This window comes from Hibiscus syriacus, unplaced genomic scaffold (assembly GCF_006381635.1).
Source record: "Hibiscus syriacus cultivar Baekdansim isolate YM2019G1 unplaced genomic scaffold, ASM638163v2 tig00112888_pilon, whole genome shotgun sequence".
NCBI classification, from domain to species: Eukaryota; Viridiplantae; Streptophyta; class Magnoliopsida; order Malvales; family Malvaceae; genus Hibiscus; species Hibiscus syriacus.
In genome coordinates, this window is record NW_024063415.1 from 1,425,397 (window position 1) to 1,451,915 (window position 26,519).

The 26,519-nt window shown below is 34.6% G+C and overlaps 2 protein-coding genes and 1 pseudogene across 4 annotated transcripts; all 3 read left to right on the forward strand.

Annotated features, from left to right (window-relative positions):
• The first annotated feature begins 1,081 nt into the window (after positions 1 to 1,081).
• LOC120184361 (SMR domain-containing protein At5g58720-like) lies at positions 1,082 to 5,934 on the forward strand. Of its 3 annotated transcripts, none has more exons than XM_039188851.1 (11): positions 1,082 to 1,757; positions 1,855 to 1,880; positions 2,355 to 2,468; positions 2,847 to 2,932; positions 3,545 to 3,777; positions 4,391 to 4,467; positions 4,620 to 4,676; positions 4,943 to 5,010; positions 5,120 to 5,226; positions 5,305 to 5,375; positions 5,517 to 5,934. In XM_039188851.1, the coding sequence occupies exons 1-11, from the start codon at positions 1,154 to 1,156 to the stop codon at positions 5,637 to 5,639; spliced, it is 1,566 nt and encodes a 521-aa protein (XP_039044782.1). In that variant the 5' UTR covers positions 1,082 to 1,153; the 3' UTR covers positions 5,640 to 5,934. The 3 variants fall into 3 exon arrangements, with proteins under 3 accessions (XP_039044782.1, XP_039044784.1, XP_039044783.1); XM_039188852.1 differs by having other exon boundaries at positions 1,154 to 1,757; positions 2,355 to 2,472; positions 2,851 to 2,932; XM_039188853.1 differs by lacking the exon at positions 2,355 to 2,468 and having other exon boundaries at positions 1,083 to 1,757.
• Positions 5,935 to 5,973: 39 nt separating this feature from the next.
• Positions 5,974 to 9,876, forward strand: LOC120184400 (annotated as a pseudogene).
• A 4,388-nt stretch (positions 9,877 to 14,264) lies between these two features.
• Positions 14,265 to 24,468, forward strand: LOC120184424. Its single transcript, XM_039188895.1, has 19 exons — positions 14,265 to 15,392; positions 15,490 to 15,579; positions 15,677 to 15,878; positions 15,971 to 16,097; positions 16,560 to 16,652; positions 16,793 to 16,874; positions 17,386 to 17,445; positions 17,519 to 17,571; positions 17,708 to 17,874; positions 18,605 to 18,752; positions 21,798 to 21,863; positions 22,273 to 22,330; positions 22,408 to 22,464; positions 22,550 to 22,795; positions 23,059 to 23,126; positions 23,495 to 23,551; positions 23,666 to 23,759; positions 23,867 to 24,007; positions 24,114 to 24,468. Exons 1-19 carry the CDS (start codon positions 14,478 to 14,480, stop codon positions 24,216 to 24,218), a joined length of 2,829 nt encoding a protein of 942 aa, XP_039044826.1. The 5' UTR covers positions 14,265 to 14,477; the 3' UTR covers positions 24,219 to 24,468.
• The last annotated feature ends 2,051 nt before the right edge of the window (positions 24,469 to 26,519 follow it).

Consider the following 26,519-nt stretch of genomic DNA (forward strand, 5'->3'; position numbering starts at 1 on the left):
GCGATTACGGGATATACTGTAGACGGTTCAGTGTTCCGATATATTAATATTCGTATTTGGAATTTGAAAAAAATACGCGTTGCGATAATAATGGCGCTTTAAAAATCGCATTGCGACAGTTAGAATCGCGTTGCGATAGTCAGAATCGCATTGCGATAGTCATAATCGCGTTGCGATTTACATATTCGCGTTGCGATAGTCATACACGCATTGCGATTTACATATTCGCATTGCGATAGTCGGAAAATCGCAACGCGGATTTGGAAAATCACAATGCGATAGTCAGAATCGCGTTGCGAATATGGAAACTGATTTGCAATATCGGAGATCGCGTTGCGAATTATCGATCGCATTGCGATTTAGTTGGTCATTTTGGCAAATCCAAAAAAAATTGGTTAAAATCGTATATTATAAGGCATTTTTTGTCACTGGGTTTATTTTCTCTTTTTATAATCATGCACGCTAGACCTACCTAAAATTTAATCTTGTAATATTTAGGATAAACTATATGTTTAATACTTTAATTATCATTTATGTTATATTTTGATCATTTAACTATTTTATCTTAAAAATTAATCTAACATTATATTTTAGTTTCATTTTGGTCACCCACAAAATAAAAAAATTAACAAAATTATTGATGTAACGTTTAAAATTATTTTTTAATAATAACATGATATTATTTTATAATCACACTTTAGTATCATCGTTAATTATTTTAACGACGTGAGATCAAAATAAAACAAAATAAAATAAAAGTGATAATTGGAGCACTACACATGCAGTTTACCCTAAATATTTATATCCTATATCCTGTGAATCCGAACATGCCACGCGTTTCTTCTTGATAACTCTTTACCTAGATTACTCAACCAATCACATTTAAGTATTTAGCCATCAAACGGACAATTTAATAGCAAACAAGTCAAGATTCTTTAAAAGCGCGTGGGTTCAAAGCATCCTAAACTTTCCCTGTCCCCCACCGCAGAGAATCTCAACAAAGTCATCTCCGGATATGAAAAAATGAATAATAATTATATATAAAAAAGAAGAAGAAATAACTCAACGTTCAACTTTTTAATAACTCATCTTCCAAATTTAGTCTGCAATTTTATATTTTCTTCTTCGCAATTAGGGTTCACCATCCCCATAAATGAAGCGAAGTACCTCGAAGAAGAAGAGGCGACAACCTGCGACGAAAACGCCGGCCGTCAACGATTCGTCATTTGACGCGTCACGTAAGATGGATCGGCGGCGAGAAGGAGAAGATAATGAATCACGAGGAGTGCTTCTTAACTCGTTTATGGAAGCCTTTGGTTCGATCTCTCTAGATGAAGCAACGTTAGCTTATAATCAAGCCAACGGAGATTTGGAAGGAGCGGCTGAGATTCTATCCAATTTGATCGATAACGGGAACAACAGTGAAGATCCTGATCCGTCGACGAGCTCAGTCTCGAGTGGGTCTTCATCATCGGGTTTTTCCGGTTCCGGTTTTGCCGAAACGGGCTGCGTTCAAAATCTGAATAACGGGAGGAGACGTAGCAGAGGAGGAAAGCAGCAGAAGCGAGCGGTAGCGGCAACGGGGACTGTTTCGACGGTTTTGGGGAAAGATTACGTTAGGTCAAGCCCATGGCGAGACCCGGCTGCAGCAGCACCTGCGAGATCGGTGTTGGTGAAGGAAGATGAGGAACAGTTTTTATGCTCAATGCTTGGGGACGAGTGTGAACTTAGCATGGCTGTTGTTAGAGATGTTTTATGTGAGTGTATTTATTTATTCGTAAAACAATTCAGGGAATACTTAGTTTAATTTTCTTTTTTTCATGTTAATGAACAAAAAAAAATTTATTTTTGCAGGTCAGTGTGGGTACAATGTGGAGAAGGTATCGTGAATCCTAAAAATATGTACTTTTTTTTGTAGATTTTGATGTTCTTAGGAATTAACTGGGAAAAAAAACATAAAATTCACTTTTGGATAAATGCCCCCTTTATAGAATACATGGTGCTTTACAGATGCTTCTCTTGTAAGAATTAACTGATCTTTAACCATACATTAGTGCATCCAAAGATCAGGGAATCTATGGGTATAAATTGATTGTCACCTTTAAAATAGGCAAATAAGGAAATTTGGTACTGCTTAAGACAGGGTTGACTGTGTTGGCTTCATACTTCTGCCTGTGATTCTTTCCCTCTTGGGATGATCGTCTCTTGAGTTAAATCAATCTTAAAAAAAGTGGTAACTAAGGGATAAGCTAATGAAATACAGCTTTTTGTACATTACTGTTATGGGATGGTTATTTCTGATTTGTCATCCTTTTGAAGAATGTCACTCTGATTCAGTGTATTACTTTTTCTAGACTTTGGATACATTACTTGATTTATCTGGTTCCTCCTTTGAAAAAGCCAAGAATTTGAATGACAATCTTAACAGTAAACAGGATAGAGAATTCATTACTGAATGTGCAGACAATGTAAGTAATATTTTTTTTTTCTCTTGCTTAAAGTGTTTCAAGTTTTGTGGATCATTTCACTCATTGATTCAAATGAGAGTTTGGTTGAGGCTTTGAAGTCAAGGTCCATCTCTATATAGCAAACCAAACTAAAGGGCACTTTCATTTCATATATATTCATTCAGTTAGTCATTAAAGGAGTAATACAGGACAAAAACCCCCTTGTTTATGGACAAGAGCACTGGTGCATGTATAAGATTATATTTGTGAAGCATAGTTTTATATTGCAATTATTCATAATTTGCATTACTTTGCTTTTGCTCAAATAACTTGAAATCTCCTTGAAGCATTTTACATTGCATTGTATTCTGAATGGTGATTTTTGAAATTTTCCAACAGTTAGCTGATAGGACATCTGACTGCATGTCTAATTCATCAGAAAGCGAACTCCAAGATAGTATATGGTCAATGGGCTATAGTTGCAGGTAATTTAGTCTGTCTGCCATTCTCCTTGACATTTATTCTTTCTCTTTTGGTGCTTCTTCTCATTCTAGAGTTGTACAAAATAACATAACATTGTAGATGACTAAATGGTGTTGAGCTATTTCATTTCATGCATGTCTTGAAGAATGTGATAATTTATATGAGAAACCATTCTTGTTGATGAATTAATTGCCTGCTAGACAGAGAAGAAACTGCAGAAAGAATGAGACAACAATTTCCTAATCACAGTATAAAAGAAAATCTCTTCAGGTTGTTTGTCAGAGTGGTCTAAATGTGTGTTTTGTCTGTTGTGTGTGTGTGTGTTTGTGTGTTTTAATACTCGCATTTGCATATTAATTATACTGACAATACAATTGTAGCTGAGAATTACTTTTGTTTGAGAGAACCGTGGTGCATCTTCATGTATGTGTTATCTTTGAATACATTTATCTGAGGAATCTTGTAAAAAACTTGATTTAGAATACTTGAGTGTTGCCTTGGCTGTTGTAGTATTGTAGAAAGCTTTTGAAAATTTCTCCCGTTTTAATGATCTTAAGTATAAAAACCCATGATCATGACTTGAAATTTTATATGCCCCTCTCTTTTAATTATAGGAGTTACGCAAAGGTTCTTGCTAGTTCTGAAGATATGCCACCATCTTCCCCAAGGAGTAATATGTTGAATCTCCCTCAAGAGGTGTTGGATTCTTTATTTAACATCCCCAAGCATTCTGAACATGAACCACAGACTCTGAGTTGGAGGAATGTAGTGAAGAAGATGCAGTCATTGGGACCAGCTATTGATATTTTTCCATCGACTGATGCAGAGACTCATCAGGATATCTATGGTATTGTCTTGTTGTTTTCTGAGGCTTTGCATGTTATTGTATGTATGGGCTTGTTAGTACTGTGACCTCTTATTTCGAAATTGGATTATGAATATGACTATAAAAAGTCAATTTTGTTGAAGCTCTACTACAAATTGTACTTGAACATCTTTATTAAAAGGGCAATACTGAAAATTTCCTAAAATATAAATTATTTTTTCATTATTAGTCACTATGTTAGGTACATATGCAATGATACATCTTTTCTTCTCTTTGTCCTACCAAAATTTGAATATACAAGTATTGAGATCTACTTGAATAACTTCCCACTTAAGTTATTCTGAGAAACAAAGACATATCAATATCCATTGAATTGGTTCGATCATTCTAGTTTCTCTGTTAGACTTGAAAAAGGTAATCTGAAACAAAAAGAATAAAAAGGAACTTAAGGTGATTCTTGATTAAATGTGCTTTTTTAGGGTTTGTGTTATTTTTATTTCCCTTTTCATGTGGCATTTATAACCAGTTTTTCAAATTATTCAACATAAACTCATTTGTACAACCTATATATATACATTTCTGCACTTTTCTGCATTAACTTTTTCTTTATAATTCAAAATTTCTGGATTTGTAGTCAAGGGAGACGAGTATCACAAATTTAGAAAGAGGGCCAATGAGCATTGGGATTCTATGAGATCCTATCATCAGAAGGTACGGTGTTTATAGCAATATAGATATTATTATTATTTCTATAAACCGAATATATATTTATATTATGAATATTCACAAATATAAGTTGCATTGTCCAGTTTGAGTTTTATTTTTTATGACTATTTGGCGATGGAATGATCATTCTTCTACAGGCTGTTACTGCATATTCAAAGGGGGAGTTGGGGTATGCCGCATATCTTTCTGACCAGGTGCGTATTCTACTTGGGTGAATTTTCTGAATCACAACGTGTGACATACAAGTTTGAGATGAGATGCCATGTTATTGGAAAATTTTGAAAAGGAAATAAATACTGGCAATCAAAATGTTCGGAACATGAAAACTGGAGATACTATCCCATAATGTTTTCTTGTCTTCTTCTCTGCTTGACTTCAATATGATTTCGTATGTCAAATTCGCTACAAGAGTTTGCTTTAGAATACAATTCTGACATGATGATACCCTGCATCTGAATAGGGAAAGGTACAGACTAAATTGGCACGGGAAGCAGATGAAAGGGCAAGCCAGGACATATTTAAAGTTAGGTTAGTCCTTATATAACTATCTGAATCGCTCAACATGAAAAATTCTCTCTTTCTCTCCACCTTCTACTCTTCTTGTGGTCAATCGAACTAATATCACCTGTCTTTACAGGAACAAAGCCTTTGAAAATGTGATAACCATTGATTTGCATGGGCAACATGTCAAACAAGCAATGAGGCTTTTAAAACTACACCTTCTATTTGGAATACATGTTCCTTGTAAGCATTTGTTCATCCTGATTGTGTGAGTATTTGCGTGTTTGTGGTGTACTTATTACTTTCGTTATTCTGCTTCAGCGGTTCGAACTCTGAGGGTTATCACTGGATGTGGAACACATGGTATTGGGGAGTCAAAACTGAAACAGTCGGTATGTATCTAAATCATCCCTGATCCAGCTAACTTTGATTCATTTTCTTTGTTGCAGTCCTTTAACTTTATGCTCATCTTAGGACAGTGTAATTTTTGCTCTTGTTGTGTAGTATTTTATGTCACTGATTGATGCATGCAGATCATTAAGCTTCTCGAGAAGGAAGATGTTCAGTGGCGCGAAGAAAACCGCGGAACATTACTAGTCAAGCTTGATGGATACAGAGAATTTAGCTTTTTAGATGCCAATAGTGACACCGAGTAGATTAATTATCTAATACCAGGTTTGCCTCATCGCCATCTGTTTGTATAACTAAGTCAAGGATGTATCTAATGTAACAGAGGTTAATGTAGTGGTTCAATAACAGGCATCAGATGTTCATATGTACATTACTAGAAGTCCTTGTACTCTTTTCGCCGTAGGTAGATGGAAGCTTCATGAAGACGAGGCTTCCATGTTCCTGTATGTCGAGTTAAGCGAAATCGTGTATCTGCATCGGTTATTTGGTAATGACAGACACATGACTGTAAATTCCTCAGTTATAAACAAATATTATGTTGCTGTGTTCTTTTAAAGTCATTGGAAACTTGCTTTAGCAATGGCTAATCTTCTTGCTGCAAGTTAACATTGTAGCATGTTTGTTTGACAAGATGGAGAATGGTGAGGATTGCTTTTGCTTACACCTTTTTTTGTTATATCTTACTAGGATTCTTTTGCCAACTTCTTAAGGGTAAATTACAAGTATAGTACCTTAACTATTACTTTTATTCCGTTTTGATCACTAAACTATTTTTTGTTTCAAAATCATACCTATGTTTTGGTTTCATTTTGGTCATTCATAGTTAAAAAATTAATGGTAATATTGATGTGTCATCATAAGGTAATGCTACATTATTAAAAAATTATATATATCATATCAATTAGGGATGGCAAACGGGTATAATTTCGTGGATTTCGCACCGTACCCGTCCCAATTGGGGTGGGGATAGGGATAGCTTTAGTGGGTAGTGGGTGGGTGTGGATTTAAAAAGTGGTACCCGTCGCGGGTGATGGGTTTGAGACCTTACCCGCCCCGCATTTGCCCACCCCACATCCACCTGCCCACTAAATACATATTAAATTTTGGATCATTATAAATTTAGGTATAATTTTAGGGTTTATCATTTATGTGTGACAAAGAATAAAAATATGTAATTAGGTTCAGCTGCGGTTAAAAAAATATTTTTTAAAATATATAATAATATAACTTGGTCTGAGATTTTGTTAACAAGAGATGTGATTAATATGTACATATAGTTGGGGATGAAATTAAAATGTTCAAAAAGTTTGAGGACCAATCTAGAATGAAGGTCATAGTTTAGGGATAAAACTGAAATGTCCAAAAGTTTGAGGATTGATTTAGAATGATATACATATAGGTGGGGCGGTCGAACGTAGAAAACCCAAAACCACCATGCAAAACACACACAAATAATCTAAGTAAAAGTTTTCCTGGAAAAGGAATCACTAATGATCGTTTGAACTTTTTGTTGATTGTTTGTTTATTAATTTCCTAGAAAACAAACAGCAGAGGACACCATTTTCAGGGTGAAGCAGCAAAAGCAAATTCAAATATGGCGAAAAAACAATTATAGGTTCACTCTTCACACCCTCGGTCGCCTTCTTATCTCTTCTTCTCCATCGTTTCCTTTTCTTTCCTTTCCCTTATGGCCCTCCTCATCTACAAGGTCGAACCCTTTTCTTTATATATACTTGCTTGTAATGAAACGAAGAATGTTCCGATGATTTTGTTTCTTTTTCTTTCGGGGAGATTTAGGTGGCTAATTTCGCTTCACAAACGAAAACCATCGTGGGTCATAATTTAAAGCCGACGCCGTGGCATATTTTTCCGTGGAAGAACTTCACCGATGAATCCCTACATACTCGCGCTTACAAAATCATCCAATGCTCCTATCTAACTTGTCGATACGCCTCCACCGACGGTGGCGCTCAATCCTCAGAAGAGAACATGGAGAAACGGCGGGATTTAGTCTCATCTCGTAGTCCTCCAAAATGCCCAAACTTTTTCAAGTTCATTTACCGTGATCTTGAACCATGGTTCGAAACATGGATATCCATTGATATCATAACTAAAGCCAAGAAGCAGGCGGCGTTTCGTGCTGTTATTGTGGAAGGGAAACTATTTGTTGTTCTGTATTATGATTGTGTACAAAGTAGATTGATGTTTACCCTATGGGGAATTTTACAGCTTCTGAAAAAAGTATACTGGGATGGTCCCTGACGTCGATATCATGTTTGACTTCATGGACAAGCCTTCGAATCGAGTCAAAAACGGGTCATTGCCGCTGCCTCTGCTCCGGTATTGCACGACCGAGGCTCACTTAGACATCCCTTTTCCTGACTGGTCCTTTGGGGTTGGTAAGAATTACTGAAATGATGTGTATGTGCGTTATCTGTGAGCAAAATTATCCCAAACTTGAAATGATATGAATAGCAATTTCATAATCTGGGGATACAAGGGATTGCAGATAACTTGTTGTGGACTAAGCCCCAGGTCTCAATTTGTTAATGATTCTATGCAGATAGGATGTTAAATGTAAGTATGAATTGTGTGAAAAATTGCAAGCTTAACAACATTGTGTTCCTTTGTGCAAGTTTGTCTACTTAGATTTGTACCGTTGTATGTCAGTGCTATCCATGTTTCATGTTCAATTACTCCCATAAGTTTGTCGAGTCATAATGTGAATGTTAAGCCAAGTGTTTTCTTAAAGGGTTTCTGGTGTTATGTGAATCTTTTGGATCATGGGATGTGTGTATATATTTAGTGCCCCTCTTGGGCTTTTATCTTGCAATTTTTCATTAGCCTCAGCTACTGTTGTGGTATAAGAGATTTGGTTTATGATTGATGTGTGTTAGTTTTGGTGAATATTGATTTCATTCTTCTTGTGCATGTCTTTATGAATTACTTGTCTGCAGGCCAGAAGTAAATAAACAGCCTTGGGATGTGCAGTTCAAAAAAATTAAGCAGGGTTCACAAGCTCAAACCTGGGCGAAGAAGATCGCTCGTGCCCATTGGAAAGGTAACCCAGATGTTGAATCTCCAATACGTATGGATCTAATGCAGTGCAATGACACTAATTTGTGGGGTACAGAAATTATTCGTCAGGTTAGTTTGATTTCTCTTGTTTTCTGAATGGATGAGTTTCTCCACTGTAGAAATGATAGCTCTAACAACCAAATGCAATTATGACAATAATATGTATGTTATTTGATGAGGCATTTCATTTTTCCATACAGAACTGGACAGAGGAAGCAAAGGCTGGGTATGAACATTCCAAACTATCCGACCAGTGTAATTATCGGTGAGTTCTCTTTGACTGATAATACTGCAGCAGACAGTTCACTTGTTTTTTTACTGATCACTGTAACACGCATGATTATATTCATCATTCACATTTGAGTCCAGAGAACATAGCCATATGCCTGGAACTTCCCTAGACTGTATTCCTTGAGAGTCCTAAAAAAAGCTTGAAAACTACAGGCTACCATAGTATTCGACTCAGTCTCTATGCTTTAAGCAGACGAGCCATTTAGAATGTTTCAGCTATTGAGCTTGTCCTGGTGGGTACAAACACCTTGGATTTGCTGTGCGAGCGTCGGTCATGGGCTTGTGATACTAACACATTACATTTTTAGTCCTTGGGACCTGAGAATGAACAGCACCTGCCTTTTTTCGCTCTTTTCTTCTAACCAAATGATACTCTGTCCCAAATTTCTTCCAGACAATTCTTTCCCCTTGGATTGCATTGCAGAGATATGCAATGGTTGCATCTGATAATGCATAGTTGTGTTGTTTTTTTTCTTGAAGAGAAAAACTTATTTTATCTTAAATGTTATATATACTGACATATGTGCTTCATTTTCTCTGCAGTTATAAGATATATGCTGAAGGCTATGCCATGGCCTGTTCCGAAGTTAAATTACTGGCCCGTCTCTTCCGTTGATTTATGTCGCTCTATCAAGTTCGCCGTCGACTGGGGTAATACAAACCCATCAAAGGTATGATCTGCTGCCTCTTAAACTGGGGAATGAACACAACAACTGGTGAAAAGCAAAAGTAGTACATTATAACACAACTGATGGAAAGCAGAAGTAGTACAGTCTTTCTTTCTTTCTGAATAATTTGGCTAATCAGGTGGAGGCAATTGGGAAAAGTGCACAACAACTGATGGGAAGTATAAGCATGGACCGTGTTTATGATTACATGTTTCACCTAATGTCACAATATGCCAAGCTGCAAGACTTTAAGCCAGTCCCGCCTTCGTCGGCGCAGCAAGTATGCGAAGAACCACTGCTTTGCTTTGCAGATGAAAAGCAAAAGGAAGTACTTAAGGAGTCGGCAGTCACCGCTGTTTCATCGACACCTTCCTGCACCCTCATCAGGCGTCCCAACCCGGATTTTTTCAACATTTGGGCTGAACAGAAGCAGAAAATGATCGATTTTTTTTCAATTAGAAAAAGTTATTTTTTTCAATTTCGAGTTATCCTTGTCAACTCGAATTATCAATTCGATTTCCAGTAGTCAAGTTAAAATTTGGAAATTTCGAGTTATTCGAAAAATCCAAAATTTGACTATGTATTTTGATAGTTTTACGATTTAATCATTGATTTCATTATTCATTCGGTTCCTCCTTCATTTTAAGTCTACTTTTAACCAAATTTGAACAACAAAATATTTGATTATACCAAAATATTTAATGATAGGTAACTCGTATTGACCACATTTTAATTACTTATAAACGAAAGTGACTATATATTATTTTTCTGAAAGTAGGGAGGAAAAGTGAACAAAAACACAAATATAATTAATCAATCATGCAGTTAACCCATAAAAAAAGAGTTTCAATTAAAAAAAATTCCGATCATAATACCTACAATGATTATAATAACATATGTTATATTCATAATTTGTAACCACAAACACATTCGAAATTTAAACTCCTAGTCTTTAGCAGCGCACGCCTACTGGCCACGGCAACTGAAGCTGCCCCAGCAGCAGCCAGAGAGCCGCCTTCTCCTTTATAACTCAACAATGAGAGCTAGTGGGCTGACGATGGAGGATTGTCTAATTATATTGCTTTTATAATTTTTCTTATAATTTTAATGTGATCATTTTTATAAAAAAAAAAAAAGAAAAAGAAAAATATGACAAGGAAGAAATATGTAATATTTATCTGCCCTGGCACTCATTCTTCTCTTACAATAGAGAGAGGCACGTGTCCTGATATATACCTCTAATTAAATTATTTTTATTAAAAAATATTACTGATTTAAAGGACCTATTATCGGAGAGCTATTTGTTTATAAAAAAATCAATTCTATGGTTAAGATTGATTAAAGATTTAGAACAAGGCATCGTTAATATTTAAATCTATTGAGTGATCTAGATCGTTAAAAAGGGTATTGTTCTCGCTTGAGATCTTAAGTTTAATAGTTGTGTTTGTAAAGTGTGCGTACATTATCAATGATTAAAATAATTATGAAGATATACTATCTTGTAATCACTACAGATTAATTAACAAAAAATTAATAATAAAGTTTTTTTATCTAACATTCATTTGGTCTAGTGGGACGAGAAATCATCTTCTTTAAGGAATGTTAAATGTTTGAATTTTGACATTTGTGAGGGTCTATTTATTTGGTTGTAATTTGTTTTATGGAAATTGAATTCTGGAAAATGAATTACTGTAAATTGAATTATGGAAATTGAATTATGGAAAATGAATTACATTTATGGAAAACGTTTTCTGAAAAATGTTTTCCGTAAAATGAATTACATTTTTCTGAAAAACATCTCGAAAACGTTTTACGATGTTTGGAAGATATTGTTTAAACCTTTTTTCCGCTAGTTGATGAGTTTTTAAAAAAATATTTATTACAAATATTAAATACAATAAATAATATTATTTATCATAAAACTTAATATTATTATTTTTAAAATATTAAAATAATTAATTTATTATTAAATATTATTTTTATAATTTTATTAATAAAAATAAAAATATTGGTATATTTTATTGAAATAAAAACATTATAAATTATATTAATTATTTATTAAATTAATAGTGTTAAATTATATTTTAAAAATATTAATTAGTATATTTTAAACATCTTTATTAAAATATTATTAGATTATTATATTAATATTAAATATAAATAATATTATTCATTATTAATAATTTAATATTATTTCTATGAAATTAATAAATAATATAAATTTTATTAATAATTTATTATTATTAAAATAAAAATAATCTTATATTATTATAATATAATTGATTATTTTATTATAACATTAAAAATATAATATTATATTATTAGAAATCTTAATAAATATATTTTAAATATTTTAATAATTAATATTTTGATTAAAATGATATTAAAATATTTTATTAATATTAAGTTCATAAAATAAAATTATTTTAATTATTTATTCTTTGAAGTGAAAAATTCAGAAAATGACTTACGAAAAACCAGATCGTAAGTTATTTTCCAGAAAACAAAAAGGAAATTTTGTTGACTAGGAAAATGTTTTACGTTGACCAACCAGTTTTCCTCCAACCAAATACTAAAAAATATTTTTCGAAAAACGAATTACGTGAAACAAACACGGGATTTCGGGGAAAACCAATTCCGTAATTGGTTTCCCCCCAAAACAATCAGACCCTAAATTAAAATAGTCAATCCTATATTAAACCTATACAATATTAATCAATTAATATTGATAGTAATACAAAAAAATAACAAGATTTTTAAATTAAAAATTAATGTGTAACATTAATTGTAAAAAAAATTGCTCAATAAGTAAAGTTATTAGACTTGTAAACTGTTTGTAGGGTATATTCATGTTTGTTCATTTAACTTTAAGCGAACAAACGAACGGACACAGACAGCTAAACGAACAGATTTTTTGTTTATGTTCGTTTATTAAGAAATTTAGTTTATTCATTTATGTTCGTTCGTTAAAATGATAAACGAACAGAAACAAACAAACTTAAACAAACACAAACGAACGAATGTAAACAAACATAAAATTAATTGGGTTTATATTTGAGAAAGAATGTTTTTTTTATTTCCAAACAATTTTAGGATTTATATTTTTTTAAATGATTTTAATATTTTTTTTATTTGAGTTTAAAATTAATTGAGTTAAAGGTTACAATTTATCAAGTCTTAATATTTAAAACAGGTCTAAACATAAACGAACGTGTTATCAAATGTTCACGAACGTAAATGAATGAACGAGCATTTTTTTCGTGTTCGTTCATTTAATTAAACAAACATTAAATCTTGATCATGTTTATTCATTTAATAAATAAACTAACAAAAAAACCAGTTCAGAAACAGTTCGATGAACGCTTGGTTCGTTTATTGGCCTAAAAGTTATTGGTTGTTTATGCAATTTGATTATTTTCACCGTAATATTATTTTAAAACAATTTCTGAAAAGAAATAATAATTAACATTTTTTTCTTCTAAAATATTATAAATATCGTTTTTAAGTAAACTGTAAAACATCATTGGTGAAGATGTATGTATTAATTATACAATTTCCCGATTTAATATGATAAATGTTATTGAACCATATTAGTAAATTATTTAAAATGTTAAAATTGATTAATGAGAAAAAATGAAGTATAATATGTAGTAATGCAATTAGCATTATTATTTTATATCATAAAATAAATAAGTATTTAAAATATATTATATTTTTAATTTAGGTATTTAAAATATTATTTCATCAAAATAAATACTTAAAGTTATATATTGTCAAAATAAGTATATAAAATATTTTATGTCAAAATAGGCACTTAAACTATTCAATCTTTTTAATCTAAGTTTAAAAAAGTTGGCATGTGATATTAATTAAAGAATACTCTAGGTATTTAAATAAAAAAATAAATATTTTAGATACCTATTTTGATCAAAAAAAATATTTTAAGTACTTATTTTAACAAAATAGATAACTTTAAATACTTACTTTGAGTAAAAAATATTTTAAGTACTTAAATGAAAAATATGATATACTTTAAATACTTATTTATTATACAAGCCTACTTAAAATTTAATACAAAATCTATTAAAAAAATTAAAAACAAAAGGCAAATAGGTATTAGAGGTCCCTGTACTTTTTAAAAAGAATCAACGTGACCCTTGTATAATTATTTCTCTCAATGTGACCCTTTAACTCAAAAAATAAATTCAAAGTGGTCATTTGACAACGTTTTTCGTCTTTGACTGTTACAGTACTGCAGTGCTAGTTCAAGTGTTGATGTAGTGGTCCATGTTACTGACTTAGCAATTCATATGTCATGTTTCAGTTACCAATTTATTCAATATGTCATGTCATCTGTCACCCTAGACTATTATGAAAAATCGTGGACAATCACGTCAGCACTGTGAACTGTCACATCAATATTATAACGATCAACGACAAAAAAATATTGATCAAAGGGTCACACTGTGTTTACTTTTTATTTTGATTTGGAGAGTCATATTGAGAGAGAAAAATAATACGAGGATCACATTGATTTTTTTTTTAAATAATGAGACCTCATATATCTTCTTACCAGACAATGATTTACTAGGGTTGATTACTTGATTTAGAACTTTGAAATTTAAAAAGTCCAGATAGAAGGGTTTTCCGAAGCAAAACCAAAAAGCATGAAGACCATATGAAATTAACAAGAATTAGTTACGTCCCAAAATATGCCGAAACGACGTCGATGAGTAAGGGCTAGTTTCGTCATCCGTGAAATACAAAGGTATGTTTTCTTCTTCCTTTCCCTTATCCAATTTTGTTTTTTTTTTTTTTTTTCCCTCTCGTCAAACAAAGCCTACAGTCTTTCTTCCTTAAACGCCCTAATTTCCTTCTTTTTACTTAATCTTTGCGTATTCCAGAAATCCCTTCAATGTTCATGCCGTGTAATCCGTCTCCATGAATGTATTTTAAAATTGGGTTTGATTTGTCTTCAGGAAAATAGTCTCTCTAGGGTTCTTGTTTTGATCCGGGGTTTTGCTCTTTTCTTTTTGTTTAAATTGAATGGCGAACGGTACGGAGTCAGGGGATTTCTTGGTGCTATCTCAGGTAAGGGCGGGTCTGAAGCGTGAATTCGAGTTTGCTTTGAAGGTTCAAGCTGAGATCTGTGGGTCTTTGGGTCGAACTCGTTCTGGGAAGTCCCAGAGTGGAGGACAGGTGTGGAGCACGGGTACCAGGAGCAACAAGAAATTGAAGAATGAAGTCAAGGATGGGAAAGGGATGACTGATTTGGAGAAATCTGTGAGGGTTTTGGAGGAATCTGTTGATTTGATGAGTGAAGAAGAGGCGAAAAGCGATGTGGAAGATCCAAAGAGAGAGGTGGTTGGTTGTGAAGAAGAGAAGACGAAGAGGGTCGGTTTGGAAAAGGATGAGGAAGTTAAAGATGGGGTTATTGAAACAATGTCCAAAGATGAGGTTGTCAAGGAAGGGAAGGATAAAAGTGAACCCGAAATGGCTGTAATGGACTTGCTAGAAGAAAAACACGAGGAAGAGAAGATGGATGGAGAGAAAGAAAGTGAACTGGAAAATGCAATCAAGAAAGTTGAAGAAGAAAAGTCAAAGGAGGTTTTGGTGATAGAAAGTGAACCATGCAAAGGGAATTTAGGGGTGCCGGTTTTGATTAGTAAGATAGAGGAAGTGGTGAAGGGCGAGAAGCCTGTAAGGAGGTTTACTCGTTCCTTGTTGAAAGCGTCGGAGGAGACAGTGAAGGAAACTGCTGCAACAGATGCTGTTGTTGTCAATGTGAGTGATGCCAGAAGTGGTGATGGTGATATCAAAGTTGGGGCTGTGGAGTCTCCAATGACGCAGGAAACAATTGTCTCAACCAAGCTTGTAAGAGATTTCCCGACAGAGATAGAAGATCTTTTGGATTCAGGTTTGCTCAAGGGACTAAACGTGAGGTATGCTCGAAGCTCGAAGGTATGTCCGTGGGAAAAAAAAAAGCTTAGGTGATATTTTTGTATGTGTCGCTCTTCCAATTGAAAATTTTGATTTCTGAATGTTTTTATTCTTGCAGGTTACAAGAGCTTCAGGGAGTAATGGGCTTCGAGGAATAATCAAAGGCTTTGGGATATTGTGTTTTTGCAATGCATGCAAGGGGGCTAAAGTAAGTGCTTATTATTTATTAATATTTTGTCTTTTCATGATAATTTATTTTGTAAATTTGCAAATACCCACATGTTTGTGTTTTATTGTTAATTTAGGTTATTACCCCTACCTTATTTGAGGTTCATGCGGGTAGCTTGAACAAGCCTGCAGAAGAGTATATTTACCTGGAGAATGGGAAAACCCTCCGTGATGTAATGATGGCGTGCAGAGGGAGTTCATTGAGCATGTTGGAGGACACCGTGATAATGGTGATCGGTCCTTCCATGAAGAAACCCCGCTTTTGTTTGAACTGCAAAGGTTGATTTTTTTCTTTTATTTATATCTGTACATATTTTCTCATTTGTTACTGGAATTTGTCCGGACATTTAAATTTTCTTCTATTGTTGTAGAGTCTATTACTAGAGCTGATTCCGGGAAATCTATGGTACTATGTAATTCATGTCTGGATATGAAAGAGTCTGAAGACAGCTCAACTGTAGTGGCTGATGCAACCAAGGTGGCTGATGCTAGTGATAGGTATGGTTGGACGCCCTTGTGTTTTTGGTTTGTCTTTGAGTTTGGAAGTGGAGAAAAAAAATATCCTTCTGATTTCAGCATCCATTGGGCATTTGACTTGTACAGTTTTTGTGGCATTTGACAATATCTTTTTAACCCTTGGCTGCATAGACAGTTCTGTCAGCAGATGAGAATTTTGGTCTCAATTTTCATCAAATTTATGAGTGTTGTGGGGGTGTTAATGATTGTTGATGATGACAAAGTGTAGCAATTTTGTATGAATGTTTATTAGAACTTATATTTGCTCCTTGTCAAATTTGTATGCTAGCTTTTAGATGTAAAAGCACAGAGATAATCTCCACATTGCATTTACTCACTTGCTAATACTTTTCTCTAATCTACAGAATTGAATTAAGATGTTCTGTTAAAGTTTTACTAATTCAGCCATTGGTTTTATTTTTGTTTTTATTTACTTTATTTCAGATCACCCAAGCCAACTGTGGTTCCAAAGTCTCCTATGAGTGCTTCAAAATGCAGTTCGTCACAAGCTAAAAGTCAGGGAAGAGTAACTAGAAAGTAAGTGTAGTTTTGTGTTTTGTATTCTGTTTACCTATTTGATATTCACTCTGTTTATTATACTTAAGGTAGTCACTTTTGGCATGATCTTTTTGTTGATACTGTATAACAAATTAATCTCTTTGATACTGCTTTTGAAGGGATCTGAGGATGCATAAATTGGTATTTGAGGAAGATGGGTTGCCAGATGGAACTGAACTAGGGTATTTTGTTCGAGGACAGGTTAGTGTGAATATGCTTGCTTGGTTTTAAAAGGCACGCCTAGGCGCGAGGCGCAGCCAGGCGATGAAGATGGCGCAGGCCTTGGGGCTTTAGGCACCGGGCACGGGCGCAGAGACTTTGTTCCTTTCGAATTTTTTTAAAGATATTACTATTTTAATAAATTATTATATTTTAATATTAAAAAAAACATCTTAAAAAAAGCTCTCACTCACTATGTTTTTTATCTTAGTTTGTGTGTTAGTTGTTAGTGTAATGGTATTGAATATTTTGATCTTTAAAGAACTATAATATTATTTATCATGTTATTTCGAGTACAAATATAGTTTACACTTGATATATATGATATATTACAAACAGTGCGCCTCGCATACGAAAGGAACGTGCCTGCGCCTAGGCTCCAGGCACCTTTTGCGTCTCGGTGCGCCTTGCGCCCTTAAAAACCAAGTATGCTTGAATGTAAAAAATATCCATTTCAACCATGCCTACTAAGTGGTTATTTGATGTGTTGCAGAAATTGCTTGTTGGTTATAAAAGGGGATTTGGAATATTATGCACTTGCTGCAATTCAGAGGTACTCTTTTTTCTTTCCGCGATGCATTTGTTGCATCTTAAATTCTCTGACCTTTTTTGTTTTAAATGTGCAGATAAGCCCCTCACAGTTTGAATCCCATGCTGGTTTTGCAAGTCGTCGCAAGCCGTAAGTTTCTGCTTGGACTTGGTTGTCAAAGCCTTGTTATTTTTGGTCATATTTTATCTTATAATTGATATAATGACTTGGTGCATTTAATGTATCTACAAACATAGTTTTCTTTTGATATTTCCTTTGTTTACAGTTTTCAAAATATTTACACATCAAATGGGGTCTCTCTCCATGAATTGTCGATATCCCTATCAAAAAGTCGGAAGTTCTCTACATATGAGAATGATGATCTATGTAGCATATGTTTGGATGGAGGGGGTCTATTGTGTTGTGAGACATGTCCGAGGGCTTTTCACATAGGTTAGTTTTCAACTTTATTCTTGGGTATTGTCTTCATCGGCAACTTTTCGGGATTCACTTATTTGTATGACAATTGATGTGCTGGATGCATTTTAGCAATGGCAATAAAGAAAGTAACTCTCATCTTATGAACTTCCAAACGACGTGAAATTATAACCAGTCTTATATATAATCTTTTGCCTCAAGTTGATACCTTTGACTTCTGCTCTTGATTGACTGTAATGCATTTCTTAACTGAAGGTTCTAGCGAAGACAAACTTGTTTTCTAATGTCATCTCCCAATTGTTTAAACACTTATGATGTGGTTAATGATATTCCAAAGAGAAATTGAATATTTGTGGATGCAATAATTCTGGGGAATGGTTTATGTGTGAACATAACTTGCTTTTGATTTCAGGACTTTCCCCCCTCCTTTTCCCCCTCCTTTCCCCCCTTACCCTATCACCTTTACCTGCACCTGAACTTAATTAGGGAGAGTTGAGAGTTAGTTACATTTTGGAACTTACTTTTACATAGTTATAATTTCATTATGCTTGGGTCATTCAGACCGTGGTATGTGTTTACAACATTGTTCATTACACATTACGTATTTTAAACCAATGGAATTTTGAAATTGCAGTTTTCTTGTTTTCTCCATACAAACAGATTGGAAATATCTGTCACTTGTTACTTGTTCGTTATCAGTAAAAATTCCTGTTGGGCTCATGCTCTTTGTACTGGCTAACTGCAGAGTGTATATCCCTACCACGCATTCCAACTGGTACTTGGCACTGTAGGTATTGCCAGAATACCTTCGAAAAGGAAAAGTTTGTGCAACATAATGCCAATGCGGTTGCTGCTGGAAGAGTTGCTGGAATTGATCCAATAGAACAGATAACAAAGAGATGTTTACAGAGCAAGAAGTGTGGCAAGCAATTTCATCTTCGGATAGTGCAAAAGCACCAGGGCCGGATGGTTTCACAATGGGTTTTTACAAGAAGTATTGGAATTTGTTGAAGGTGAAGATTATGGAGTTTTTTTCAGATTTCTACAATGGAAAGCGGTGGGTTCATGGAGTGAATCATGCTTTTATTACCTTGATTCCAAAGAAAGGTAATCCTGAGAGTATTGAAGATTATAGACCTATTAGTCTAGTGGGCAGCTTGTATAAGATTCTCTCTAAGGTTCTTTCGAAAAGACTTTCTTCTTTGTGTTAAAGATATTGTTAGCCCTACACAGTTTGCGTTTATTCCGGGGAGGCAATTGTTGGATTGCGCCTGTTTAGCAAATGAAGGCATAGATTATTGGAGGAAACAAGGGCTGCAGGGGGTTGTTTTCAAAGTGGATTTTAGCAGAGCTTATGACACCGTGGATTGGCAGATTCTGTTAAGGCTTATGAAGGAGATGGGCTTCGGAGAAAGGTGGTGTTCTTGGATAAATAAGTGTATTTCTACAGCTTCTATATCTATTCTACTGAATGGGTCTCCTACAAAAGAGTTTCATATTGCTAAAGGTTTGCGACAAGGATGTAGTCTTTCTCCTCTTTTGTTTAATGTGGTTGGTGAACTCCTTCATATGATGTTAAATAAAGCTGTGGAATTAGGATTATTTCAAGGGTTTTCTTTTGGAAATGTGCAAAACAGTTTCAATTTGACCCATCTTCAGTTTGCGGATGACCTAATTATTTTTGTCGAGCCTCCATCACTCAAATTAAAAACGTTAGACGAGTGTTGATGATTTTTAGTTTTATGACGGGGCTTCATCTTAATTTAGTTAAGAGTAAATTGTATGGTATTAATGTGGAGGAGGACACACTGAGAATTTGGGCTAGGGACATTGGCTGCTCTATTGGTTCATTTCCGACAGTCTATTTAGGCCTTCCGCTAGGGGCTAAAAGAAACTGTGAGAAACTGTGGGAGCCAGTCCTAGCTAACTTTGATAAGAAATTGGCGGGATGGAAAGCTTCTTCTTTGTCTATGGCCGGTAGATTGGTGCTTATTAAGTCGGTTTTATCCTCTTTACCTATCTTTATCTCGCTATTTCAAGATTCCAGCTAAAATCTGTCAAAAATTAAACTCTTTGATGGCGAATTTTTTATGGGGTGGAGGAGAAGAAAAGAAGAAAATGCATTGGGTGAGTTGGAATAAAATTTGTAAACCGAAGTGTGGAGGTGGTCTAGGAGTTGTTGATTTGAAGCTTATTAATAGAGCACTATTGGGAAAGTGGGTGTGGAAGTTTGCCAACGAAAAAGAATCTTTGTGGAAAAAGTTCTTATGTTCTAAACATAGTGTTAGTTGTCTTTCTATGGATGTCAATAAAGTCTCCTCCCATAAGGACTCTTGGATTTGGAGAGGTATTGTGAATAGCTACATGAAGGATGATTTCTTTGGAGGATGCATTAGATCTCATGCGAGGTTACAAGTTGGGAATGGCAATTCGATTTTCTTTTGGAAAGATACATGGTTGGGGGATTTTCCATTGAAAGTTCTTTTTCCTAGGATTTTTGCTCTGTCAACAAATCAAGGGGTAAGGTTGCTGAATTTGGTAGTTTTGATTTGAATGGTTGGGAGTGGAATATTAAGACTAGGAGGAATCTATGCGATTGGGAAGTGGCTCAGCTGGTTGATCTATTGGACAAGCTCAATGTTATCAAATTAAATGAATCTTTGGAGGATTGCATGCTTTGGGTTGGTGCGGGCGAGGGTTTGTATTCCGTTAAAGCTTGCACGAAATCTTTCTACTCAGTGGATGAGGATAACTTTAGGTGGAACAAATGTGTTTGGCAAGGTCTGGTTCCTCCTAGAGTAGAGGTTTTCCTTTGGCAACTATCACTTAATAAAGTAGCGGTTAGAGGGGAATTGAAGAAAAGGGGGGTTCACTTAGGGGAGGACTCTCTATGCCCCTTTTGCAATCAAGCAGAGGAATCAGTTCAGCATCTGTTTATTTACTGCCAGTTTTCCTGGGTACTATGGAACAGAATCATAGCCTACTGGGGTATCAAGTTAGCCTTACCTACTGATCCTTCATCAATTCTAATTTCATGGTCTGTTCTTAGGCCATTTTCTAATATGTGGAAGTTTATTCCGGGGGCTGTTTTATGGTCGATTGGAAGATGAGAAACGAAATTGTTTTTGAAAGAGGCAAGCTGGACACATCCTCATTGTTTTTCACAGTCAGGTTAAGGCTTGCGAAATGGTTCCTAGCTAAGTATCCTTTATCCTCTATTCAAGTGGACTCTCTAATTGGTGATCCTTCATTGGCTGATAATATTTCAGCTTCTCTTGATTCGAACAGGCCTGTGGTTTACTGGAGTCCTCCTCCAGTCGATTTTTTTAAGTTTAACGTGGATGGAGCAGTTAGTAGGGTTGGGTTGTTAGCAGGAATTGGGGGCATTCTTAGAGATTGGAATCGGATTAAATTGATGTCGTTTCAGAAAAAATAGGGCCTACTCCTATTATTTTAGCAGAGTTAAAAGCTATCAAAAGAGGAATAGACATCTTTGTGTCATCAGAATGGGTATTGAAGGGAAGGCTTATTATTGAATCTGATTGCAAGCTAGCTGTGGAGTGGTTGAAATATCAGGAGTCAGTTCCTCCTTTTCTTTTAAATTTTGTCAAGGATATTGCGGATGCGGTTTCTGAGTATGAGGTCATTGTGAGGTGGATTCCGAGAAGCTGTAATTGCGAGGCAGATTTGCTTGCAAAGGAGGGGATTGGGTAGTGGGTCACTTTTTTAGTACTGAGTTCGGAGGTTTTTAATCAAGGCGTTATAAGAGTGTGCTTAAGTTTTATGTATCTTAAAGGAGTGGTTCTAGTTTTATGTAATTTTTTACATTATCAATATATTAAGGTTCTCTATTCCTCCTTCCCCTAGTAGGTTCTGACCTCATGGTAAGGGCTACTTAGAAGGAGGTTTTTATGAGACCTACTTTTCCTATCAAAAAAAAAGAGATGTATTCGTATTATCAAAACTCCAGAGGCAGAAGTTCCCAGTGTGTGTGTGCTATGCAGGTTGGGATACTTCTGTGTTGCTTTGAATTAATCTTCATCCTGTAAACTCCCTCCTCTTCCACTTACCTTAAATAGTGCTAAGTCTTATTATAACATTTATGTCTGAAAATATATATCCAGTTACCCTGGTTAAAGCGGTGAACATTTTTAAATCTAACATTATGATCTAGAGTTGAAATATTCTAGACAACTGAAATCTCTGATTTGATTTATTCAGAATCTGTATCAGTGAGAAACTCTTAAGTCTTACCTCAAAACATGTGTTCTTTATTTGCAAATTGATAATGTCTGATCTCATCGTTCTGTGTGCTGCACTCATGTCGAGGCTTGATTATTTGGTGCTTCTCTCTCTCTCTCTCTCTACTTTGAACTTTATTTTCTCTTGTTAACATGATGTTGATATTTGCAGAGGTCATGCTTTTAGCAAGTCAGGGTTTGGTCCTCGTACTGTTATACTTTGTGATCAGGTATCTTTTTGGTTCTGTTTGTGCTTAGGTTGTCTGCTGTAATTGTCACTGAATGATCTGTGTTTATTTTCTTTCAGTGTGAGAGAGAGTATCATGTGGGTTGTCTGAGGGATCATAACATGGATGATCTTAAGGTGCCCATTTTTTCTTCTGTTATAAGTATCGCATGGTTTTTCTGTTTCCCTCTGTTTATGAATAGTGACACCACGATCTTATCAGGAGTTACCGAAAGGAGATTGGTTTTGTTGTGCGGACTGCAATAGAATTCATACTGCTTTACAGAAATTGATAGTTCGTGGAGAAGAGAAGCTTCCTGATTCATCTCTGCATGTTGTGAGGAAGAAGCATGCAGAAGGTGGTTTGGAGAGCAAGGCCAAACTTGATATAAGATGGAGGGTTCTTAGTGGGAAAATGCCTTCTGATGACACTAGAGTAACACTTTCAAAGGCTGTCACGATCTTCCATGTATATTATTTCCTGCCTAAACCTCTAACAAATTTATTGCTGATCTTTCATAGTATGTAACATTATCCAACTAGATGAATGGCCAGCTATTTAAAGCCTGTATGGCCGTCATGTAAGCTTTTAAGTCTTGTAGTTGCCTTGGTGCACTTAACGCATGAGACATCTTCTTTGTAGTTTGTGTTGATTTGAGTCTTTGATGTGAACCTAAAGCTGTAGGACTAAAATACTAATCGATTTATGATGTGGCTTTTGTGGTTTATTAGGAGCGCTTTGATCCTATAAGTGACTCTGGATCGAGTAAAGGGGATCTCATCCCATCAATGGTTTATGGGTAAGCAATACTCATCATTTATGCATATCTTTGTGATGCATGCTGATTATGCGGTGTGAATAATATCATTAATGTTTTGTTTGATATGAGTATTATTATTATTGAATAAGTGAAGTACACTAATTAGTAATAAACTGATTTTATCCAGTAATTTTTAGCCACAAATGACTTGATTTGAACAAAGAGGGAGGAAATATTTTTCTTATTTTGAAGAGGCTTGATTTTTTCTAGAGTCTATAATTATCCTTCTATTTTCAATTTTAAGTTGTACTAATTATTCTGTCATGAAAAAAACCTTTTATACTTGTGTAATAGTTAAACATACATCAATATTTATGTAACCAAACGAGGCATAATTGGTTTTGCAGGAGAACTTTCAAGGGACAAGATTTTGGCGGCATGTATTGTGCAATATTAACTGTCAAGTGAGATTCGTTTTTTCTTTTTAGTTTTTTGGTTGAGTTTCATTTCCGTTGTCATCTTCTATAATTTAATTTGGGCTTATCTAATTGACATGATTCCTTTTTCGTGTCTCGTAGTCAAGTGGTTGTGTCAGCTGGTATTTTCCGGATTTTCGGGCATGAAGTGGCTGAAATTCCCTTGGTTGCAACTAGTACTGAAAGTCAAGGACAGGTAACTAATGCTGCTTTCTTGGGGGGGGAAAAACATTTCCTCCCATCAAAGGTCTTGATTTTGATTAGGACACACGATGGTCTAACTAAAAGATATAAACATTGCAGGGTTATTTCCACTGCCTTTTCAATTGCATCGAGAAGCTGCTCGGGTTCCTAAAAGTGAAAATGCTTCTGCTCCCTGCAGCTGATGAGGCGGAATCCATTTGGACAAAGAAGTTCAGATTTGGCAAGATAACCCAGGAAGAGGTAATAAGCATTGCCTACCCGTTTCTCTTGAATTTTGAAATCAAACGAATGTGGTCTGTTATATGGGATGAATTGTATCGTAACGTTGTATGTAATATTGCAACAGATAAACAAGTATAAAAGGGACTACCAAATGATGATCTTCCAGGGTACATCAGTACTTCAGAAGCCAGTCCCGGCTATTCGATTAATCGGTAAATCACAAGATTGACACTATTAACTGTTATTGTTACATTTGAGTGTTGCTGAAACTGGGGAGTCAGCAGCAAGTTTTTCCTCCTAAGAATGTACAACAAAGGTTTGCTTTTAAATACCTTCCTTTTTGGTACGTGAAAAAGATGGAGAAAGTCGATACATTCTCTCTCTTTCTGGGTTTGCAGCACTGAAATGAGGGCGAGGGGGAAAGTCTGTTGACCAAAGATATAGGAAAATTAGGGGCGGAAGTGAATTATCTAATTCGAGCAATTTTTATGTATTTATTTGTTTATTAATTTAAGTCATTACTTTAATATTTAATTTTTATATATTGTGTCTTTTAATAATTACTTTGAGTTTGGGTGACATGTTATATGCCATGTCACCCGAATCAATGACATGGACCATGTTACTTGAACCAATGACATGGCACATGCCATGTCACTCGAACTAATGATGTGTCACATTTTATGTCATCAATTTGAGTGACATCATGCCGTGTTATTGGTTTGGATGATGTGGCATGTGATATCATCAATTTGAGTGATGTGACATGTGATATTATTTTAGGTGATGTAGTATATGTCATGTCACTTGAATTGATGGCATGTGTTGTGTCAAATGTTATGTTACTCAAATTGATGAGATGACATGTGACGTCATTTGAATTGGTGATGGAATATGTGTCATGTCATTGATTCAAGTGATGTGGCTTGTTAAACTAAGATGTGGTACTTGTAATGTCACCTAAATTAATGTCACATGACATGTCATTTGAAACAATGATGGGGTATTCATTTGGGTGACATGTCATGTAATGTCATTGATTTGAGTGACATGTCATATACTATAGTGACATGTCATATATTATGTCATTGATCTAGGTTGTGTGGTATGTGATATGTCATCAGTTTGGGTGATGTGATATGTCATTGTTTTAGGTGATGTGATATGTTACTTGAATCAATGATGGTAGGTGATGTGTCATTTGTCATATTATTATATTATTAGTTTGAGTGATGTGATAATTTGATATATCATTTGTTTGGGTGCTGTATGCGATGTGACATTGATTTGTTTAATGTATTACTTGTCACATCATTGGTTTGATGTGATGTCATCGATTTAGGTGATATGGCATTCAATACATCAATTCGGGTGAAATGACTTGATATTATTTTGAATGATATAACATACTATTAGTTTTATTGGTTCGATTATGTGGAATGTGTGAATATTCAAATTTGGAATTAAATTTTATCTTTCTTTACGTAATCTCCCATCTTCTATTTATCGTTATCTTTGTGATTGTACTGATGTGCTAATTAAACTTGTAAATCTTGTAATTTGATCAAAGCCTGAATGATCAAATTAGAGAAAAAATTCCAGGTATCCAAAGTGGCGCATGAAGAAGCAATTTACAAAGTAAAAGAAAAATAAAAGGAAATTAAGAAAAATCGAAGAGAAGTCCTTGAACACTTAAGGTTTTTCAGATGTAGTGCAACTTCTCGGAAATTGAAAATGATCGTGGTATTTTGTGCATTTATCAATTTCATTCGAAAATTTTAATAACTTTTGATTTATCCCTTAAATCTTATAATTTGATCAATTAAACCTATAATAATTAAATTATAGCTAAGTAAAGACCCAGTTTAATTGGACGAAAATTTACAATGGTGATATGACATTATGTTACAAATTTACAATTGTTGAACTATATTTTGATATGACAAATAAGGCAAAATATTTTTGGACTTGAATTGAATTTATTCAAAGTTTTTCAAAGTTTCCAAAAATAATTCATAGTCCATTTAAAAGCTTGGAATTGTGCACAAAATGTTTTTCTGGATAAGTAGTACCGATACTATTTTTACAGTATCGATACTTAATGAACAATACCGATACCAAAGGTAAGGGAAGTATCGATACTCACTAGGTAGTATCGATACTACCAGTATTGCTCAAATTCCAAAATGCAAAATGGTACCAATACCCAAAGAGGTATCGATACTACTCTACATAGTAGCATAGATACCATAGGCATAGTATCGATACCATTAGGCCCCAACGGCTAGTTGATTTAAATATAACAAAGGTAGTACCAATACTCCATTTAGGAGTACCGATACCCTCTGTTCTGGGCAGCTTTATTTTGCACGAAAATTGATCCACAACGGCTCCAAAACACTTTGAACGACTAGAAACAATCACAACAATATTCCAACATATAAATACAAGTTGAGGACACTTGGATAAGGGTTAAGAACACCTATCTAAGCAATCAAACAAAAGAGAATATTTTTCCATTCTTATTTTA

Bases quoted from the DNA above. Each gene is read 5' to 3' on its own strand.
- LOC120184361 (XM_039188851.1), top strand. From the start codon at position 1,154: ATGAAGCGAAGTACCTCGAAGAAGAAGAGGCGACAACCTGCGACGAAA. The intron at 1,881-2,354 runs GTATCGTGAATC...TACTTTTTCTAG, and splicing joins GTGGGTACAATGTGGAGAAG to ACTTTGGATACATTACTTGA. The intron at 2,469-2,846 runs GTAAGTAATATT...ATTTTCCAACAG, and splicing joins TTACTGAATGTGCAGACAAT to TTAGCTGATAGGACATCTGA.
- LOC120184424 (XM_039188895.1), top strand. From the start codon at position 14,478: ATGGCGAACGGTACGGAGTCAGGGGATTTCTTGGTGCTATCTCAGGTA. The intron at 16,653-16,792 runs GTAAGTGTAGTT...CTGCTTTTGAAG, and splicing joins CAGGGAAGAGTAACTAGAAA to GGATCTGAGGATGCATAAAT. The intron at 17,446-17,518 runs GTACTCTTTTTT...TTAAATGTGCAG, and splicing joins GCACTTGCTGCAATTCAGAG to ATAAGCCCCTCACAGTTTGA.